We start from the raw sequence: 20945 nt of genomic DNA, 5'->3' as shown, positions 1-20945 counted from the left end.
TGTCTGGATCTCCATTGAAGATTAGCATTTTGCTTGCATAGTGATTCATTAAAGGTATAGTTCACCCAAAAACGAAATTTCTTTCATTAATTACTCACCCTCATGTCGTTCCAATCCTGTAAGACTTTTGTTCATCTTCAGAACACAAATGACGATTCAGTCTGAGAGCTTTCTTTGCCTCCACAGACAGCTACACAAATGACACGCAAGGGCATAAAGAGATTGTAAAACTAATCCATATAAATTGAGAAATTGCTTTAAATGATGAACAGATTGAACTTATGCTTTTATTCACATTTTGTCGGACAAATAGATTTAAAAATTTTGTAGGAGCTGCTATTGGTTTTTAAAATTGTTCTAGGTAATCTATTTATGGAAATCTTTTTTTGTGTGTGTTATGTGTTGGTGTTATGTGTTTTGTTGATTGTATGGTTTACTGCTGGCTGTGAAACAAATTGTCCCTTGGGGATAATAAAGTTGACCTTCCCTTACCTTAGTTTGTAGATACCTTAGTTTGTAGATACCTACGATCTCTTTATGAACTTTTTGAAGCGTCAAAGTGGTAGTTGCGTAGCTGTCTATGGAGGAACAAAAAGCTTTCAGATTTCATCAAAAAGATTTGGGTGCTGAAGATGAACGAAAGTCTTTGTCTTGGGTTCTGAAGGACACGAGGGTGAGTAATTAAATGACAGAATTTTCATTTATGGGTGAAGTATCCCTTTAAGCACACAGCAAGACTCAAGGCCATCACCATATATTTTTTGCTTTTCTTTTTCCTGTTCTGTGCAATTCAGTGCTAAATCTGCAATTTGTTTGACATGTTTTCTAGAAATCTTGACATATAAAACAATGTGGCAATTCTGTCACGTTATGTGCAAGTTTATGTGAGAATGTATTTTTAATGGCTACAATCGTTAAGATAGTCTTGTTAATTGACACATCTAGATGGTGATCAGTTGTGAAGTGTGCGCACCTACATGTGAGTGTTTAATTCTGTTCAATGCAACAATTTTCAGTCTTGTAGTGTGCATTTAGTTTTAGTACTATTAATTGCCAAAGACTGAAATCTTCCTCTTCCTCCATTTGTTATCTGATGAATCTTAAATCTAACGCATCCTCTGATTGTTGCAGAACTCCGCGTCTGAGGCCAGTGTTCTGGATGAGAACACAACAGAAGGATGGGAGACAAGAATTCGTCAACAGGCAGCCAATGAAGACCACAGGCTGGCATTATGCAAATTTGTAACATTGGCAGATTCGCTTCTTTCTTTTGGGAGACAATAACTCCATTTATCGTGCATTTTGATCTTTGAAATTTTGCAGATCTTTTACATTCAAAAACAGCTGTTTACACACTGCATGAAAGGTAATATCCGAAAAAGCATACATAGAGGCACTTTAATACCTAATTAACATAATTAATGAACACACATATACCCTACGATCATTCATGCTCACCTCGGCACATTCACTGTGACTACAGTTTTTTTTTTTACACATAACAAATTGCACTGTGAACCACAGGGAAAACACCCTGCACTCAGGACTCGTGGATGAATTATTATTTTGGAATACACACCATGTATCACGTCTTCAGTCTTAATTATCATCTGACAGGTTTATGATATAAGAGGGGTGTTTTCTGAGGGCTGAGTGCCAAAATATTCTATTTCTGTAGGTGTGTTTTGTCATACAGAGCTGCCAGGCCGTTATACAGAAGATACCCGAGATGTGAAATGAAGATGTTAACCACAGGGGTGAGACTATTTATACCTTCCCATCAGACCTCAGTGTGAATATACATTTACGTGTGTGTGAACTGATAGATAGATAGATAGATTGAAGCATTATCACACGTTTCAGACTTTTGGATCCCACTATATAAAATATGGACTTTTTTTAAACAGTATTTATTAAGCATTTATATCTAAAACTGTTGTATTTGGATATTGCTTCAATTTCCATTATTATATTATAATAATCTCCACATATTTAATAGAATGCAAATTTTGTCAGTTAGTCAATGTCATGTTGTTCCAGACCTTTATGATGTTTATTTTTTTATCATTGCTGAATCTTCACACAGCTTTTAAAACGGCATCATTGATGATTGACTGAAGATAATTAGAAAATGTGTATCATTATATGGAAAAGATCTGCATTAATATTCTTCAAAAGACATGAAAGTGAGTAAATATAATGACATCATTTTCATATTTGGGTGCACTACACCTTTAAAGCGCCAGTCTTTGCTTTGCATGCAGTGCTGTGTGGAATGAAAACCGAGGAGCAGATGGTTCACCTCAGGATTCTCGTCGACAGCATTAGCAACATTCATCCCTGAGCCTTCTTTTGGAGATCACTGTCTCTGAGCAAGAGTCAAACACAGTTATATCACGTTCAGGAAGAGCTTTAAAAAGACACTTCATGGGTTCACGGCTTATGAATAGCAGTGAATCTTACTAACAATGTCATGGCAGATTAACCTGGGGTTCAGAATTAACTACTATTCACAGTTTTATCTGTATCATCATCCGAAATCACATGTGGGAAGACTGCGCCTCACTGTGCATCCTTTACGGTAACATCAGGTTGCCATGGCAACAGATTAGCAGTCATTTTAGGAAGTGGAGGTAAATGAAGTCATTAATTTATCATGCTCTAACGAGAACAAACCCCCAAAAGTCTATCATATTCCATCAAATGTGCCAGTAATCTGTAAAAAAAAAAAAAAACCTCATAATAGTTTCACTGATGCTCTAAAAATCAAACTCATTCAGCTAATGACCCGTGCCTTCCATTAAAACATGCAAGTGTGCAAATATATGAATACATAGAATATATAGAACTCATAAAATAAATGATTACTATCCTATGAGGAAACCTGAGAGGGGTTATTACATACATAAGTGCACATGCATACTCTTCTACATCAGATGCTGTCCATCAGCCTGTGTGAATTCAGCTTTCAGTGCTCAGTATTCACTGTGATAGCAGTCATCAAGTCTGATAAGCTGGCCAGCAAGAAAGAGGCTCTTTGCTATATACTGAATCATCATAGTTGGCTTTGGTTGCAAACATGATGTTGCAGTAAAACTGTATTGCTTTCATACTGAACCACAAAGGATTTCTTTCAACACATTTTTCTTTATATGGAATATTGTTGTATTTATAATTCATGATTTATCCATGTACATCTTTATGTCATAAATTCATGTTCCTCGTAATTTTTTATCAAAATAAATTCCCCTCCTTGCAACGACATCTCTTCTCCGATGATGTGTTCACTGGCGTGAGGGCGGGGCAACCTGTCACTCACATGAGATCCACCAATAGCAAACCACAACCATCCAACCATCTAATCAATTTCCCATGTTCACAATCAAGTCCCACCCTACATTTTTATCTTGTTTAAGAATAAGGTGTACGTCACAATAGGGAAGATAAAATTATCGCAACTTCCGTTTCATGCTGACTTAAGTGCTCCTAATTCTGTCATCTCCATATAAATAGATTGGACCATGGTTTTCTAACTACCAACATGGTTGCACTTCATACTGGAGCGTTGACATATAAGCTATTATGGTTGTAAACCACTCTGACCCCTAAAATGAACCAAGTGTGTAGGAGTGGTGTGTTTAAGGTGGTTCTTTTAAACAGACACTGAGGCTAAAGGGGGAAGGGATGTGTGGTGCTGTTTCTTGCTCTGGCTGTGTGTGTGTGTGTGTGTGTGTGTGTGTGTGTGTGTGTGTGTGTGTGTGTGTGTGTGTGTGTGTGTGTGTTGGTGTGTGGGTGTCTCAGTCTGTCATTGGTAATTACAGTGGGATGTGCGGGTGAAGGAAGATTTTCAGCTGCTCTGCTGTCTGGGATAGGCTGATAACAGATAAGCACTACTTTTCTGCTACTTTCTGCTCTCTTTCCCTGCATCTCTTGGGCTTTCTGCCACTCTTTCAGGTCTCTACTTTTACCTCTCTATCTCTCTCTTTCCTCTCCTCTTCTTGGTAAAAGAGATCCCGTGTTCAGCAGAAATCAGTAGTACACAGAACATGATGTATAGATGGAGAGATTTAAAAAAGATTGAAGACAATGTGAATGGTGCTTGCTCATGTAAAACTAAACATGGACGGCCACAGTGCTAAGGTCTTGAAATGTGGTTGTTGAAGTGTTATAGGTGGTTGTTAGATGGTTACTAAGTCAAAAAAGTCCATCCTTAAGTCTAGGTTTCGTTCCACTTACATACGCATGTGAATGCGGGAGACCGGAAACACAAGCTCATGTGAATTTCGCTGCATTTCATAGTTCAGGTTTGGTGATCTCTGACCGGTGAATTCGTATCAGATGAAGATGTATGATCAACTGAAGAACAATATATCACGCCGTGATTTCCTAGCTAAATTAAAGAAACACAAACAATTTTTTCAGCATTACGGTAAAGATTGTATAGAGTGTATATTGTATGCTTTTACATTACATGTTGAATTTATGCTTATGTCATATCATCAAGTGAAAAATGGTGATAGCTTTAGAAGGTAAGAGCACACTTCTCATCAAAAGGCCAAATGATTTGAGTGTCAGGTTGTATAATATTTTTATGCCCGTAGCACAAACCAAGTTACGAGAAATCAAAGATTTCTGTTCCTGCTTTTACTGACGTGAATTATTGCGTGCACTTGACTAATGATAAAACGTGTGGATGTATAGTCAGGCCTTCACACCCTGTCACTTGCAGTTAGGAAAGATAGGCTATATGCCAGTCAGGATGGTTTGTGGGAGGGAATCATACAGCCAGAGCCATTTTTCTCTGTCATCATGAAAATCTGTCCGGCTCTGCCCTCTTTCTGTGGCGGTTTTCTTTGTTGCCTGTTTTCCATCTGTGAACCTCTCTCTCAATTTGCCTGCATTTTCACTGACTTGAGATCCATATGAAACAGATTCCCCAAAACAATCCAGGATCAAGGACAATAAATCCACACCAAGCACAATAACTAATGTATTAAATTGTGCACACTAAGAAAATAGGGCACAATTGTCAGCAGCATTTGCAATAATGATTTTTTATTTTATTTATTGCAGCAGTTCACAAACTCAAAACAAAATATTGGCAGAACCAGGGAGACGACCGACCTCGACGCAGGGACAAGCGGCTAAGCCACGGTGCCGTTGTCCCAAGGACTAAGGTGGAGCCGGAGGTAAGGTGGAGCCCGACAGAGCGAAAGGTATCAGTCGAATCACAGAGAAAGGCCTGTAAGAGCATGGTGGAGCTGGAGGGATGAGGAAGCCCGGTGGAGCCGTAGGGACGGCGGTCCCAGGTGGAGCCGACTGGTTGACAGGTTGAGGTGGAGTGATGGGCTTCAATGTTCCAGGCGGAGCAAACGACTCTAAATCCAGGACGGGATCACAATGCACCGAGCAGACAGCATTGGGGGAAACAAAGGACTGATGAGAGGCAGTGAAGACAGAGCTGAAGGACTGGACAGTGCAGGCAGGGGATTAATAAATATCCCTTGTGGCCAATACATGACAGGCAGATTTCTTCCAAACGACCCACTTTGCGGACACGGAACAGACAGAGGTGGGAACATCAAAGACATCATGGGCTCTGGGTTCAGGCCAAATTCTGAGCTCGCCGCCCTCCCATCGGACAACTCCGCAAATACGCATATTTTATTCTATATCTGCTTATATGTAAGTGCAAATTTGTGAAACCCCATTGTAAAGCTGATGCGTTTCCTGTTTCACCTGTGGATCTTCCCTGCACACAGTACCAGGAATCTTATTTGTTGAAATCGAACACCTACAGTATTTATACAACTTTGTCTGAACTACATGTAATAGAACATTTCAATGGTTGGAGCAATCAAGTAATCTGACTTCTGACATTTAACGAAGCTTAAGGATGCAGTGCAAAGCTTTTATTTCCAACCTAAAATGGCACTTTCTTAGGCGGAAAGGTGCAGATTGGACTTTAGTTCAGTACTTTGTTGGTGGTTAAGGAGTATAACCACCATGGGTTTGATAAAAGAAAATTCTTCTTGGGTTTCTCAAAATATCACCTTTATGAAACCATCTCACAAAATGCATGTTAATGCCCTATTTGTGAAAACCAAGGTTTTTACGTCATGCATGTTTGGTCTACTCTTGTAGAGGGGGAATAGTCTCTGTTTCAGAATTAGAAATGTGCCACTTTTGATACTCAGATGAGACCCCCGCCTTTTGCGTCAATATGAACGCATCTGTGTTTGTTTGCGTGAGTGAGTCATCTTATAAAAGCTTCACAATAAAATAAAGAGGAGCTGACCTACATAGCTGGATATTGTGCCTGAGTGTGTGTCTACAACCACATTTATGCAAGTAATATATCCAAGCTTACCCTGTGTAGGTATACACATACTTGTTTATATCCATGTACCATGTAGCACAATGCATTTGTGTTCCTGATACTATCTTGACCTTTTTCTTCTGTGCAGAGCCTTGAAGCCTAGAGCTAGTGTGTGTGTGTGGAAAACAGTAATGCTACGAGACATTTCCTAGGCAGGTCAGACCTAGCAGCGCGCGCTGATGGAAGTGTCAAAGCAAATATGTCACACATGTACAGCACACACAGTTGGCCACCCCTGAGTCCCATTTTCCATCTACTCTTACTCTTGTTTAAAGATGAATGGATAGAGAGCTGAAGGCCAAAGAAGAAAAACTCACAGACTAGTCATAACATATTAAGTCGATGTTCATCAGTGGTTTTAAGGATTATTGAGCCATTGGGTAAATAAAAATAAAATAAAATAAACACCCGATGCAAAGTGAACTGATGAGAGGCATTAAAATTGTTTATACTGTCGGGCTGTTGAATGCTTGAATCTGATTGGTTGACAAACGTTCTAAGGTGTCCAATTATGTTCAGGGAAACGCATGGCTAAAGTAGGTCCAGGTAGGACTTGACCGCATTACAGCTCCATATCACTTCGCCAAATCCAGTTATTTCAAAGGTCTTTACAGCCGACAACAGCAAACAAAAGGATAAAAACGACAAATTATTTCCATGTTTTTTGCCACAAAATTACGTTTTAAGATGTATGGAAAGCACATACTCTCTTTCTCCCGGTCTCTCTCCCACTCAAACGCACACACAAACAGTACGGACACACACACACAGAAAAGTGTTGTCAAGCACTGCTTTGATGATTTTATCAGTAAAATATAACAACTTAAAAGCTACATGACATTTCTCTCTACCGAGGTAATAACGCCGCACTTACAGCTTACTTACTATAAACTTACAGCTTTGCTATTAGTAGAGAAGAACACTGTTGAGAGACACACAAGCCCCTTTCACACAGCGCTTTGAACCCGGCAAATTGCCGGCAAATTGCCAGAGCGCCTTCTGTGTGAACGCAAACTCGACCCGGGATTTAAGCCGGGATCGATGCCGGGTCGGGACCTAGTAACATTGCCGTGTTCAGTCCCGGAACGCGCGCTGTGTGAACAAAAGCCGTAACAATGCCGTGTCGTAGTGATGACGCTGAAGCCGGGCTCGTTCTCCAGCTGTGAAACGGTAATGCGCAAGTTTATGATCGAATCAGAGAAACAAATGCACAGGCGTGGTTTCTCGAGAGAGAGATCACAGCTCATAAGCAAACTTAAGACGCTGCTGAGATTACAAGTCACATCGATGTCACGTGTCTTTACGGCATTTTTACGGGTTGTGTGTGAACGCACTCTCTGATTCCGGAAAATCACTGGCAGTGTGAATGACCAAAATCAAACGAACCCGGGTCAAATCCCGGGTCACTTTATCCGTGTATTTTCCGGAATCTCTGTGTGAAAGGGGCTATAGACTCAGGTAATTCACATATGCTTAATCTCTCTCTCTCACTTCCAGAGTGGTTGTTGGTACTGAGTGAAAGGAGTGATTATTGTTGATTATTGTTGGGATGTCTTTAACAGGGAAGCATGACGGCCCCAGGTTTGCCGGGTTTGGGTTCACTCACGCGACACCATGCGATTAAAGTGGCGTCTGCGAATAGTGTTGAGCAATGTCGCATGGCTGTCGGAGAAGTTGTATATTTGATCTGCCTCTAGAATGAATAATGTCATGGTGATTTTCCTCAACAGTAGCCTATTAAAAAGGCAAATGAATTAGTTGAGCATGGAATTGTTATTGGTGATGAGTTTGTTACTCTCATTACCATCAAAGAGAGTTATCCAGTGTTCCCCCTTTTATAAGTGATAACATATCAACTCAGGCGTTGTCTCATTATGGAAAACGAATAGGCTATACCCAATTAAAAAGATTCTGATTAGCAGTAAATCCCCGGTTTTGAAACACAATGTTTCTTTTAGGCGTTTCGCACACATGATAGTTCAAGATGATGTCGAGTTAAATCGTCTCTTTCGAGTCTGTGAATTTGAATATGTGATTTTTTTTACAACCGAAAAAACAAAATGTTTCGGTTGTAGAAAAGTAGGAGATTTAATTTGAAATTGTTCTGATAAATTTAAAGAGAATGAAGTTATCGGAGAAAGCATTGTCAATGCCGTTCCCGGGTTGAGCGACGCAATCGAGGCCGAACTGGTGAACTTGAGTCGGTCACGGGGAATGAGCCTGCCCCGGAGTCTCTAAAATTGTCTCTAAATTTTCGAGTCGATGAATTTGAACAAGTGATTATTCACACATATTAAGGGACCAGACGCTACTGGCTTCGCTTAGGCTGGTTCAACCTCGACGTATCGAGAGCTCTCAGGTACGACACACATTAATGACAGCAAAAGGAATTCAGTGAATATACAGTTTTCTGGGAACCTGGAAAACAAGAAACATCTATGTGGTGTTACAGAGAATATTGCTTTGCCATTGTTGCGGAGTGTCTGTGAGGTGGATTGTGTTGATACAGAAATAGAACAAAATGTGTTCAAGGTACCCCAGAAAAGGAAAAAAGTGTGATAAATCTCAGGCTTCCAACAGGAGACAGAAAGTGACAGAGAAATGTCTGACTCCAGTGTGGTTTTTCTGGTCGAAGCTTCGATGATGAGGATATAAAGCTGTTTCTGAAAGCAACTGAAAATAAGAGAGGTGTGTGTGTTCAAGACTATTTCCCTGATATCAAGCAGTTTGTTGAAAAAACGAGATGTTTAATGACAGAGGGCTGTTTTACTAATAAAGAAGTCTATCGTTTGAAGAAGATTGTGAGGAACTGTAATAAGGATTGTAAAGAGTTGAATAACGATGTTTAAAAAAACTAAGAGATACGATTTCCAATGATCTGTTGTGTGTGTTGGAGGGCTGTTTTTATTTCTGTTTATTTTTGCCATGAGTGCAGTACTCCTGGCTAACTTGAATGTGAATGGTGCCAGAGACAGTAGAAAAAGAGACTTGTTGAATGAAGTAATTAAACAGAAGAACCTTGACATTATCTTGCTGCCAGAAACACACAGTGATGGAAATTTTTTTTCTGATTGGGCGAGGGAGTTTGAGGGTATATCTGTACCGAGCCATCTTACTTCATCAAGTGCAGGAGTTGCCGTTTTGTTTGCAAAAAGTTTTAGTCCCATATCATGATTTTGATGAAATTGTCAAAGACAGACTTTTAGCAAGAGCTTGTTTTGAAAATAATGTGTTTGCTTTTATCTTGAGTTCTACTGTGCAAATTTGTTCTTCTGTAGAGTATGTATTTTTGGGTGGTGATTTTAATTGTACTGAACATATATTGGACAGAAACCACACTGAACCTCAATGAATTATGTGATATCTGGAGGCAGAATGAAAATGAAAAGCAATATACATGGGCTCATTCAAGAGATAATGTAATATCTTTTGCCAGATTGGATAGATTTTGTGGGTTTAAACATAATCTTAATATTTTTAGTAGCTGTTCAATTATTCTTATACGTTTCTCAGATCATGGTATGGTGCAATTAAGTTTTATTTTAAACTCTATTAAACCTAGAAGTGCTTACTGGCATTTTAACATTTCTTTGCTGTGTGACAAGTTTTTTAGGGACTCTTTTACGTTTTTTTGGGAGAACTATAGAAATACAAAGCCTGAGTTTAAAGGCGAGGTATAATGCCCTTTTCACAAGATGTAAAATAAGTCTCTGATGTCCCCAGAGGGTGTATGTGAAGTTTTAGCTCAAAATACCCCACAGATATTTTTATATAGCATGTTAAAATTGTTAAATTTTGAGGGTGAGCAAAAACACACTGTTTTGTGTCTGTTCCTTTAAATGCAAATGAGCTGCTGCTCCCGGCACAGTGGGCGGAGCTACAAGAGCTTGCACTCACACAGACATGCACTGAAAATTTCTAAAACTTTTAGCCTTTTATGTTCAAACCGGATTCAGAAAATGATGGAGAGACTAAAGGAGAAGTGACAACATGTAGAAGCAACAGGACATTTCTGAATGGTTAGTTGATGAATTTATGTAGCTGATGTGTAGTTATCTTCTAGTCATTTATTAGCATATTCTGTCTTGATAATCTATAAATAGTGTTCAGGAGGCAGGGTGTATGTAAATTCTAGGGTTGGTGATGTCACTAACCCGGGAGGAATGTGGTGTAGTCTCTACCAGCCGTTTGTTGTCATACAACTCCACAAAAACAGGATTTATTTCCACAAAACTAATGAATGCATGGACTTTTCAGCCACATTTTAAATATTCAATCTAAAACGGCATGTTTCGTTCATTTTATACTCAAAATATCTCTCAGGAGAGCTGAAACAATTCTCAGTGATCTTCAACCTTTTTCTGACACATAGAGCTGGGCTGATATTGCCATGGTATAATGAGAGAGTTGTTTGTGATGAAATAGAGACGGAAAGAAACAAGATTATTAGGACATGCTGATTGATCGCCTGGGTCAGATATTAATTTAATCTGCTCATCATGGCGGGAAAAGCAATTAACTTCTGAAACAGACAGGCAGCTTCTAATGAGAGCAGGTGTGCGAAGACCTGATTGTAAAGATAGATGCTAATAAATATTGTATACATGATTAATGCGATTAACTAGCATCAAACACATATCGAAATCAGCTGCATATGGTTTGCAAGGTTTAAAATAAATGGTGTATTATGGCAAGAACTTTATGTAATCAGTGTAGGTGAGGAATACTCAGCAAGCGTGTAATGTGTGTGACTCCTGAGACACGCAGAGTGCTTGTTATACACTGTTACGGCTCACCGTACAGTCGTTTACTCTGATTGCTGAGTTTAGTAGTGCTCCAGTGCATAATAATCACACACTAATGGAAATGTTTGTTTGATTAGATTCAAATCTTGTTGGTTTCTTAAATAAGGATTGCAATTGGTAAGTGATGAGATTTCAAATTAAACGATAAAACCTGAACCTCCCACTCAAACACACTCACATACATTCAAAACATTCTGCAAAAGAAAAAAAACTGGACTGGCATGAGTGTGAGTAAATGATCACAGAATTTTCTTTTTTTGGGTGATGGGTCCCTTTAAGAACATAAATGGACAATAATTCCCATGGGTTTCTACTGAGCTTCTTTAAATCTGACCGTATCAGAATACTGGCAAGCTGGCCTGATTTTGAAATACATCAGCACACACACAATCCTTGAAAGAAATGCTACTGTATTTTGCAGGATTGCATCAGCCAGACCCAATATCAACACATTTTCTAGATTTCTCATTTACTCGCTCTCTCTGCTTTCATCTTTAGCTCTCTTCAGATGGGCTTTTCTTTTGCTGTGAAACTCAGAAGGCTGTTCCTTCCATCCATCCATCCATCCATCCATCCATATCCATCCATCCATCCATCCATCCATCCATCCATCCATCCATCCATCCATCCATCCATCCATCCATCCATCCATCCATCCATCCATCCATCCATAACCCTAAATCCATCCATCCATCCATCCCTAACCCTAAATCCATCCATCCATCCCTAACCCTAAATCCATCCATTCATCCCTAACCCCAAATCCATCCATCCATCCCTAACCCTAAATCCATCCATCCATCCATCCATCCCTAACCCTAAATCCATCCATCCCTAACCCTAAATCCATCCATCCATCCCTAACCCTAAATCCATCCATTCATCCCTAACCCCAAATCCATCCATCCATCCCTAACCCTAAATCCATCCATCCATCCCTAACCCTAAATCAATCAATCAATCAATCAATCAATCAATCAATCAATCAATCAATCAATCAATCAATCAATCCCTAACCCTAAATCCATCCATCCATCCCTAACCCTAAATCCATCCATCCATCCATCCATCCATCCATCCATCCATCCATCCATCCATCCATCCATCCATCCATCCATCCATCCATCCATCCATCCATCCATCCATCCATCCATCCCTAACCCTAAATCAATCAATCCATCCATCCCTAACCCTAAATCCATCCATCCATTCCTAACCCTAAATCCATCCATCCATTCCTAACCCTAAATCCATAAATCCATCCATCCATCCCTAACCCTAAATCAATCAATCCATCCATTCCATCCCTAACCCTAAATCCATCAATCCATCCATCCCTAACCCTAAATCCATCCATCCATCCATCCATAACCCTAAATCAATCAATCCATCCATCCATCCATCCCTAACCCTAAATCCATCCATGCATCCCTAACCCTAAATCCATCCATCCATCCATCTATCCCTAACCCTAAATCCATCCATCCATCTATCCCTAACCCTAAATCCATCCATCCATCCATCTATCCCTAACCCTAAATCCATCCATCCATCCCTAACCCTAAATCCATCCATCCATCCCTAACCCTAAATCAATCAATCCATCCATCCATCCATCCATCCCTAAACCTAAATCAATCCATCCATCTTTTAATGTATTCAGTTTTGACTGCTGCCATCATTAATGCAAAGACTAAACATTTTCTCCACAACTTTGAAAGGTTAAATTGTTACAATTTAAGTACAACAAATTGTTAAAATTTCAGTTTTTGCCTAGAAAAATTATTCATTTTGGAAATGAATGCAAATTAAAAGCCTTTTCACTAGTGGTCTCACACCTCATTGTACAAAATCAACAACGACAAAAAGACCAAAAAATGGAAGAGGGAAAATAACACATTTCAGTGAACAGGATGTTATTACTGGTCAGGTACACTGGTTTGATCATCACACCTCGATGTGAAATGCATGTGCTGCTGATGCTTGCTGCGCTGTATGATGTTCTTCCACCACTCTCAGTCCTCACGGCCCCCTGGTGGTCATTCTCGAGAACTCTTCTTTCATCCACCCTTCCCCCCACAAACATTCTCCGTGTGCATAATGGACGGGATTCTTTCCTCTACAGCAGCTGTGATATTTCCAAGCAGATCTGATTGTCTTTTATGGTGCGACACCAAAGCATTGTTGTTCAAATGAAGGAAATCGTGCCATTTACAGGCTCGTTTTTTTATTTTAAGGTTTAAATGTTCTACTCTAGATTCATTCAGATTAATATTTTATGAAGAGTGTCAGTGTTTCATGCATTATGGGTAAAGTGGAGTTATTATAAGCTGCTCTGATGATTGACAGCTCTCAGGAGTATCTTACAGACCACAGCACAGGTGGCACCTTCTCAGAAGAGCTTCGGTATGACAAACAAAGCTATATATGGCCTTTAATACACACATCCAGAACACATGAAGTGGAGCAACAGAACTGTGTATTGTTGAGCTGCTGTATGGTTACCATTTTTATATTTATTAATCGTTTTATACACTCAAGTACTTAAATATAAGATGAAACAGGACCATAAAAGGAAACTGAAATGCCCAGTTGTTTCTTATAATATTCTTGCCCTATGATGGTTTTGTACAGTCTGTTCCCTTGCTTCTGTGGTGACGTTTACATGGCTCTTTTTTGGGGGTTTGCTGTCATCTGCTGGATAAAATCAAGTATGAACTCTATAAAAAAATACTTTATGCTGTTTGCTAGAAGAATCCAGTGTTACCATTGATACTTAGATATATTGATTTAAGTTTGTTTTGACTACTAATAATACACTTTGAGAAGTAACTTGTCCTGCACCGTTTTTTATGGACATTAATGAGGTGTGCTTTTACTTTTAGTAAATGATTAAATGGCACGTGTCTGGCGTGAGAGTAGCAGAGGTTAGTTGTCACAACGAGTGAGAAAGGTTGACATGGAGCCGATAAATCTCCAACCTCCGGAGAATCACCAGTTTAAAACAAACGCCGAACAGAGGAGAGTCCGCTGGAGAAAGAGAACGAGACAGAGCTCGTAATAAAACAAGAATCAACATTAGCTTGGCTTTTCAGAGATGGCGAGAACTGAGGGATTTGAAATGTAAAAGTGACAGAGATGGTGTTTTTATTACTCAACAGGAGTAAGGTATTTTATTGAACAGGTACATTGCCATATGTAGCTCTATAAAGCTCATTTCATTGAGGTTGTTGTTGCGCTGTGCTGGAATTTATTTTCAAGGAAGTACCATGTCTATTAATGGGTAAAGCTACAGTAACGTCTTCAGATAGACAGCTTGAGATCCTCTCCATCTAAACTGGTTTTATCTCTAGTAGTGAATGTTTTATGAGCAGTGGGATAATCATATTCATCCGCAGTCACACAGAGATGAAGCACAACCAAAACAATGTTCTTCTGCAAAATGCATGCAGCTTTGTTTTTTAACCACTAAAGGGCCAAAAGCTACAGTGTACCTTTAATTATATATTAGTATAATGTATAACATATTTTAAAATAAATGCATTTATGAATACACTACTGAAAATTCACTATCAAAGTTTTGGGGTGAGCAGCTCAACTGTTTACAACATTGATACTTTTTTTTTTAGCAGCAAATTAGCATATTATAATGATTTCTGAAGGATCATGTGACACTGAAGACTGGAATAATGATGGAAATTGAAATATATTAAAATAGAAAACTGTAAATTTAAATTGTAAATGTTTTATTCATTTTAAAATTGTACTGTTTTTACTGTATTTGACAATTAAATATTCATACTGAGCATAAAAGATTTTTCAAAAAACATTGAAAAATCGTACCAACCCCAAAATAATGCAAATCACATTACTTACATTTTATATTTGCTTTATAAGTTATTATGAGAGGAAAATATAAGGGATGAATGAACGGATAGACAGACCATATTTTTCCATATTTATTTTCTAAAAATGGTGTAATGAATGAGCTGAAATAAATGAGACTATGAGAAAGCAACATTTTATTTTCCTTCTCTAAAAATTACTTTACATAGTTGTAAACCTCTTCATGAGCCCTGATAGTTTTATCTACACAAAACATTCTCTTCAAAAAAGCAAAGTCTCTGATATGAAACTAGGCACTTTACACAAATGGACAAAGTGTTTGTTAGCAATCCTTCCTTAAATCCTCTGACAGAAAGACAGCAAATGCTCAGTATGTAAGTGGATTAAAGTTCTAATCTCGAACTTTAATGCTAAATAAAAGTGCAAACATTTACAAACAAAGGCAAGCCCTTCATCAGTGTCCAGTGTTTATCAGTGTGACGTGTGGCCTATTAACCGTTTAAGCGTCCGTTAGTAACTGAGTGTGTGCTTACATGCGGTGGATCCTGTCGTGGTCGATGAACTGTTTGAGGTTATGGAGGTTGTCCCACCACTTGAAGAGGAAGGTTTCAGCGATGAGACTGAACCAGGGCGTGATCTCCAGCTCTTTCCTCTTGGCTTTCTCCAGAATCTCCTTCAGCTCCTCTTTGGACACGTAGCAGTGGCTCTGGATCTCATTGGGGTCTGGATTCAGATCCACATCTTTCTGCATGAAGAGGATGTAGTCGATCTCGTGCTCGCCCCAGACACCGTCTGACTGGGCTTTGTACTGGATGCGGGTCAGGTAGGTCATCTCTTCCGGAGGCACCTGAGATAACAAGAACACAGGGCCTAAAACTCACTTTTTGGCCCTCCTGCCAATGGCCAGTGACTTAAGAAAATTTACCAGCCATAAAGATTAGTTTTTTTTACCAGCCATGAAACTTTTTTGAAAAAACAGGAAGTTATGAGTCAGACCAAATTTTTAGATGAAAATTATCAGGAACAGAAATTTAACACTTCATAGTCTTACAGGGATACTTCACTGATTAGCATTAAGCTTTGTATCAGTAGAAACCCGGTAGTATTTTGGAGTGACCGTGCTTCCCTCCCTCATGTCCCCCTTGAGACGAGAGATTTCTGTATTGTGTGTCTGGAAAAAAAACTCAGATGATGCAAAAATGGTCATTTATCGTCATCAGAGGCTTTTCTGTCCAGAGGCGAGAGACTACAGCCAGTAGGAGGAGCTCGTCCCGCATGTGTTCAACCCGCCCATAGGGGGATCTCACCATAAAACGCCGTCTTTTCAGTTTCGAGTCGACTAGTAGCCTAGTCGTATCATTTAGGCGTGGCTTGATGATACTATGATATTAAGCCGCGTTTCCACCGCAGGAACTTTCCCCAGGAACTAGGAACTTTGGGCTGGTACTCGATGTGTTTACACCACAGGAACCAGGGTCTAAATGAAGTTCCGGGTAAATATTTCCCCCTCCGATAGTCCCTGCTCATGAGGTAGTACTTTTTCAAAGTTCAGGAACTTTCAGGGGTGGGACTTGTGCGCTGCACAAGCTGATTGGTTGTGTTCACGCCGCATTTTGGTTGGATGACTCCACGCAGCATTTATTTATTTTTAACCTCCCTTTTTAAAAAGTCTATTGCGGTTCGTGTCGTGGCTTCATGCAGTAAGAGTTGTCTGTCTGCAAATATGGAATTTAATAAAAAAACCTGTGGACTGGCGACGAGTTTCAGGCTTTATTAAGGGTATTTGTGGAAGAGGAAACTTTCTGCGCGTTCGTCCCAGCCATCTCACGGTCAATGTCCGCAATAGCTGATAACATACACATTTTATATCTAACGTTAGCATTACGAGCTTACTGAACACGCTTTATCAGTGCTCGTCTCTTTTCTGCCACAGCTTTTATTATTAAGTCATTATGTTTACACATTGTCATCTATTGCAAGGCACTCCAAACCATGTTACAAATTTACTATAACAGGATTGAAATAGCGCTTTGAGGTTAGTAACAAACTATTAACAAGACTGTCACTATTTATGATTGATAGACGGGGTTCAGGGGACTCAGGGGATAGAAGAGGACATTTTTGCGCGTTCGTCCCAGGCATCTCACAATAACTGATAACATACGTTGTCTAATTTTATACGCATACGAGCTTTCTGAACACGCTTTAGTATCAGTGCTCGTCTATTTTGTTTTGTTAATTACCTCGTTAGTAAACCAATACATAACTGCAGCACAGTTTGAATCTCCTCTATACTTATTATAAATGTGGCGCTCAAAACTGATTACTGTCTGTCGCAGACTGGGAGGAGCAGTTGCGCGCAGTTTACCTTCCCGGTACTTTAGACCGCGGTGTAAACGCAGAAAGCAACCGGTCTGGGGCAAAAAAAGTTCCTGGGAAAAAAGTTCCTGGGACAAATTGTTCCGGGTAATTTCGGTGGAAACGCGGCTTTAGACTACATAGCCTATAATAAAAGATAATGAATTTTAAACCTGAACCAAACATATTTTTATTCAAAGATCAACAGTCTGTCATTAGTCTTTAGTCTGCCACAAAAAACAACAACATTAAAATCATGAACTCAAATGTCATTGTAAAAAAAAAAAGAAAAAGAAAAAAAGGCTGTTGTAACAGTGCGTAGATCAGACCTTTCAGGCTAGAGCCTACCGCTAATAAGCCTTATGCCAAAAATATTATTACAACTAAATTGTCGGTCATTAAATAGGAAAACTAAATAATTGTGTAGATAATTTGCTTTGTGTAACCCGACATAAGACATCAGACCGAAGTATTTTTTTGCACACAGTGCCGCGACCAATCAATCACTGCTTTACGACTGGCGGCCTTCACATTCACTGTCCTCACGGCTGCTGCAACTTGCGCTCGCTTATCAATGCATATCTATATTCCAGCCTACGGTATCTTTGTAGAACTTCGAAAAAAGAAACAAAAAAGATGCTGCAGCCAATGAGCAGCCGGCGAGGGCTGGCTGCAGGACGACTCAGCCTCCACGGACAGGTTTTAATGTTTTATCAGACAATAACTACTCAAGATTTTGCTTTAGTATAATTTTCGGGACAATTAGGGCCGGATTCGGGACAACAGCTTAGATTTCGGAACTGTCACGAATTTTTCGGGACGTCTGGTCACCCTATTCACATTTGTTCATGTTCTCACAACGTTTCATTGATAGAGTTAATACAAATATTATCTGCCAACTAGTAACTCACATGTTTCATATACTCAACAACGCGATTATTACTCGCATTTGGCTAGTGTTAATTTTAGTCCCTGTCTGTACAAGCCGCAGTTTACAATTCATAAATATTGCTGTTGAACATTATGTGTTTGGGTCTCAGTACCTGAACCATGGGAATGCCGAGCTCAGCTTGGAGGCGTCTCTGAGCGGCGCGGCGGACCCCGATGGCGTCCTGCTCCTCCAGTTCACTGGCAGTGTGTAGCGGGTGACTACAGCAAGTGTTGGTGAAACAGCCTGAGAAAGCAGATCAAGCAAACAAAAGTTATTTCAGGCCAGTGGTATTTTAGTATCTTAGTATTACGTTTTTGTTCATATTTGTAATGTTTTTATTTTTACTCTCCATTTTAATTAAAACATGCTTTAGTTACAATTATAGAGATTTTGTTGTTTGGTTTTGTATGCCTAATTTTGTATGTTTTAATATGTCTATATAGTTTTTAACAACTTTTTAAAAGTTATATTAGTACATCAATTCGAAACTAAATGAAAAAGAGAAATGTTGTAGCTGAAATAAAATATATATATTTTTTATTACTAAAGTTTACACAGAGACGATAACGGTATCATTTAGTAATATAATCATTTAGTAATATAGTAAGATAACGGCCCCTCAGTCTTCTAGGTTTTGACCTAGATAACATATATCATACCATAATAACATATAAATAATATTAAAATAACACTGACACGCACCTGGAAAAGTGATTTTGGCGTTGGATCTCTGCTGAAGGAGAAGCTTTTCCTCACTGTTAAACAGGAAAACACTGAACGCTCGATGCAACAATCCTGTCAGTAAAAATATTTAAACAAAAGTTAGTAGTTGTGGAATCAGCTTGCATAAGATCACTCTTACAACCTGCCAAACGTGATTTTATCCACCACACAGACAATCTAATATAGTGTGTGTAAATGTGTAATACACATCTTATACCCGACCTTTAATGAAGGAATCACTTAAATCATAAAACAGATTAAAAGACAATTCTTGCTTTATTTGTTTTGAATATATGACACAAAAAGTGGCCCCAAAACAATTCAGACACCAGTCGTGCTCAAAATGTATAGCCTACATTTAGTTACATTAGATGACAAAATATTAAAGCAGGTGACAAACAAATGATGCAAAAGCACTTGTCAGAATATATCAGAAAGTAATATAGTTTTGAAGTTTAGAAACATTTTTTGGGGCCGCGGTATCACCGGCATGCGCAGTATCTCTCACACACAGTCATTACCTTTATCAATGTTTGAGTTGAGATGGCAGTTTTTCTTGCTGTCAGCTCCAATCTTCCTGTCATTGTCGTCGATCAGGATGCACATCTCAGCCAGCAACTGCACCTGCTTCTCATCCAGATTATCCATGTTAATCTCCGGCATCCTTACAGGTGAACTGAGCCGTCTGACCTGACTGCACACACACACACACACACACACACACACACACAACAATCATTACGGTTAAGTAATATCATCATATAGAACATATTAATACATATATTTTATTTTCAATAACTAAATAATAACATTAGGTAGCAACCTAAATAAAGTACTAAATAAATAAAAACTAAAACCCATAACACTTAAAAAGTTTAACATAATTAACAGCTAAACGACATTGGTGTGATAATGACTGAATAATACATATTAAAGGAAGTAAACATATCCAGCAATAACAAATGATACTTAAAATAAAATTATTGCAATAACTGCTACAAAGACAATCGACAAAAAAATAAAATAAATTGTTTAACAGTGTGCTAAAAGTTCGCAATTAAAAGGACATTTTCTTTAGGCCCTGTAAGATCAGCAGCTCATAAACGCATAGTATAATGATATGCTAGTGTTCGTGTAGTCTGCACTCACCTGTGGTGATGATGATGATGATGAGCTGGTGAATGAAGGGTTTCTGCTCCTGAAGCGGGTTTATTATTGTGTCGCGCGAGCAGCGCAGCTGATCTGCGCGCCGCCCACAACCACCGCACCATGAGCGCGCACACGGCACTGACCAATCACAGTCCAGCACACTACAAACACGCCATCACACCACACAACATATATACATCTGCTCTACGACTCTACAGTAATGCAACGCTTCACACACTCACACTGCTGAAGTGATGAGGCTCGAATGGTCTTCATAACGCGCGGATCACACATAAAACACACAAACAATGCTAAAGGAACCGATCACTGCTCAACTCTGACGATCACACTGACACTGGTGATGAATCCCCGCCCATAAATGAGGCTTTATGCCAAACAGTTTGATTGGTTGTTGGGAATGAAGCCGTCTTCGGATTGGTGTATATCTCTTTGGTCTCGGATTGGTCTAGGATCTCTTCCGGGTTTGATTGGCGGCTGGTAAAGAAAAAAAGAAAAAAGAAGCAAGTAATGAAATTAAATGACATTAAACGAAACGGAATAAATCGTTTTGGACATAAAATGAAATACAATAATTTAAAGTTTAACAGGTATACTTGAAATATCAAAACACATTTTAAGACACCATTTTCAAAATTATTATTAATTATTGTTGATTAAAATCATTTTAATAATTTAATGTTAAAATTAATTAAAAAACGTATATAGTATAAAATGTATTTCATATATATAGTCC

The 20945-nt window shown here is 39.0% G+C and overlaps 1 protein-coding gene and 1 long non-coding RNA gene across 3 annotated transcripts in view; one reads left to right on the top strand and one right to left on the bottom strand.

Moving 5' to 3' along the window:
• LOC309509619 overlaps positions 1-15450 on the top strand; it is a 404791-nt gene extending 389341 nt beyond the window's left edge. The window contains exon 2 of the long non-coding RNA XR_014209941.1: positions 14411-15450. This is a non-coding gene — a long non-coding RNA (uncharacterized lncRNA). The remainder of the gene's footprint in view (positions 1-14410) is intronic.
• idi1 (isopentenyl-diphosphate delta isomerase 1) lies at positions 15190-20560 on the bottom strand. 2 transcript variants are annotated; one of them, XM_082184391.1, is made up of 5 exons: positions 20192-20560; positions 19564-19736; positions 19022-19114; positions 18432-18562; positions 15190-15877 (listed from the first exon to the last, which is right to left on the bottom strand). In XM_082184391.1, exons 1-5 carry the CDS (start codon positions 20311-20313, stop codon positions 15560-15562), a joined length of 837 nt encoding a protein of 278 aa, XP_082040517.1. In that variant the 5' UTR covers positions 20314-20560; the 3' UTR covers positions 15190-15559. The 2 variants fall into 2 exon arrangements, with proteins under 2 accessions (XP_082040517.1, XP_082040518.1); XM_082184392.1 differs by having other exon boundaries at positions 20434-20549.
• Between the last annotated feature and the right edge of the window lie 385 nt (positions 20561-20945).

This window comes from Leuciscus leuciscus, assembly GCF_965113295.1.
Source record: "Leuciscus leuciscus genome assembly, chromosome: 11".
Taxonomy (NCBI): domain Eukaryota; kingdom Metazoa; phylum Chordata; class Actinopteri; order Cypriniformes; family Leuciscidae; genus Leuciscus; species Leuciscus leuciscus.
The sequence above is the reverse complement of the archived record's forward strand: the minus strand, read 5'-3'. Positions and strand labels throughout refer to the sequence as shown.

Bases quoted from the DNA above. Each gene is read 5' to 3' on its own strand.
- idi1 (XM_082184391.1), bottom strand. From the start codon at position 20,313: ATGGTGCGGTGGTTGTGGGCGGCGCGCAGATCAGCTGCGCTGCTCGCG. The intron at 19,737-20,191 runs GTGAGTGCAGAC...GTGTGTGTGCAG, and splicing joins CATCATCATCATCACCACAG to TCAGGTCAGACGGCTCAGTT. The intron at 18,563-19,021 runs GTGCGTGTCAGT...CTGCTTTCTCAG, and splicing joins CGCCAAAATCACTTTTCCAG to GCTGTTTCACCAACACTTGC.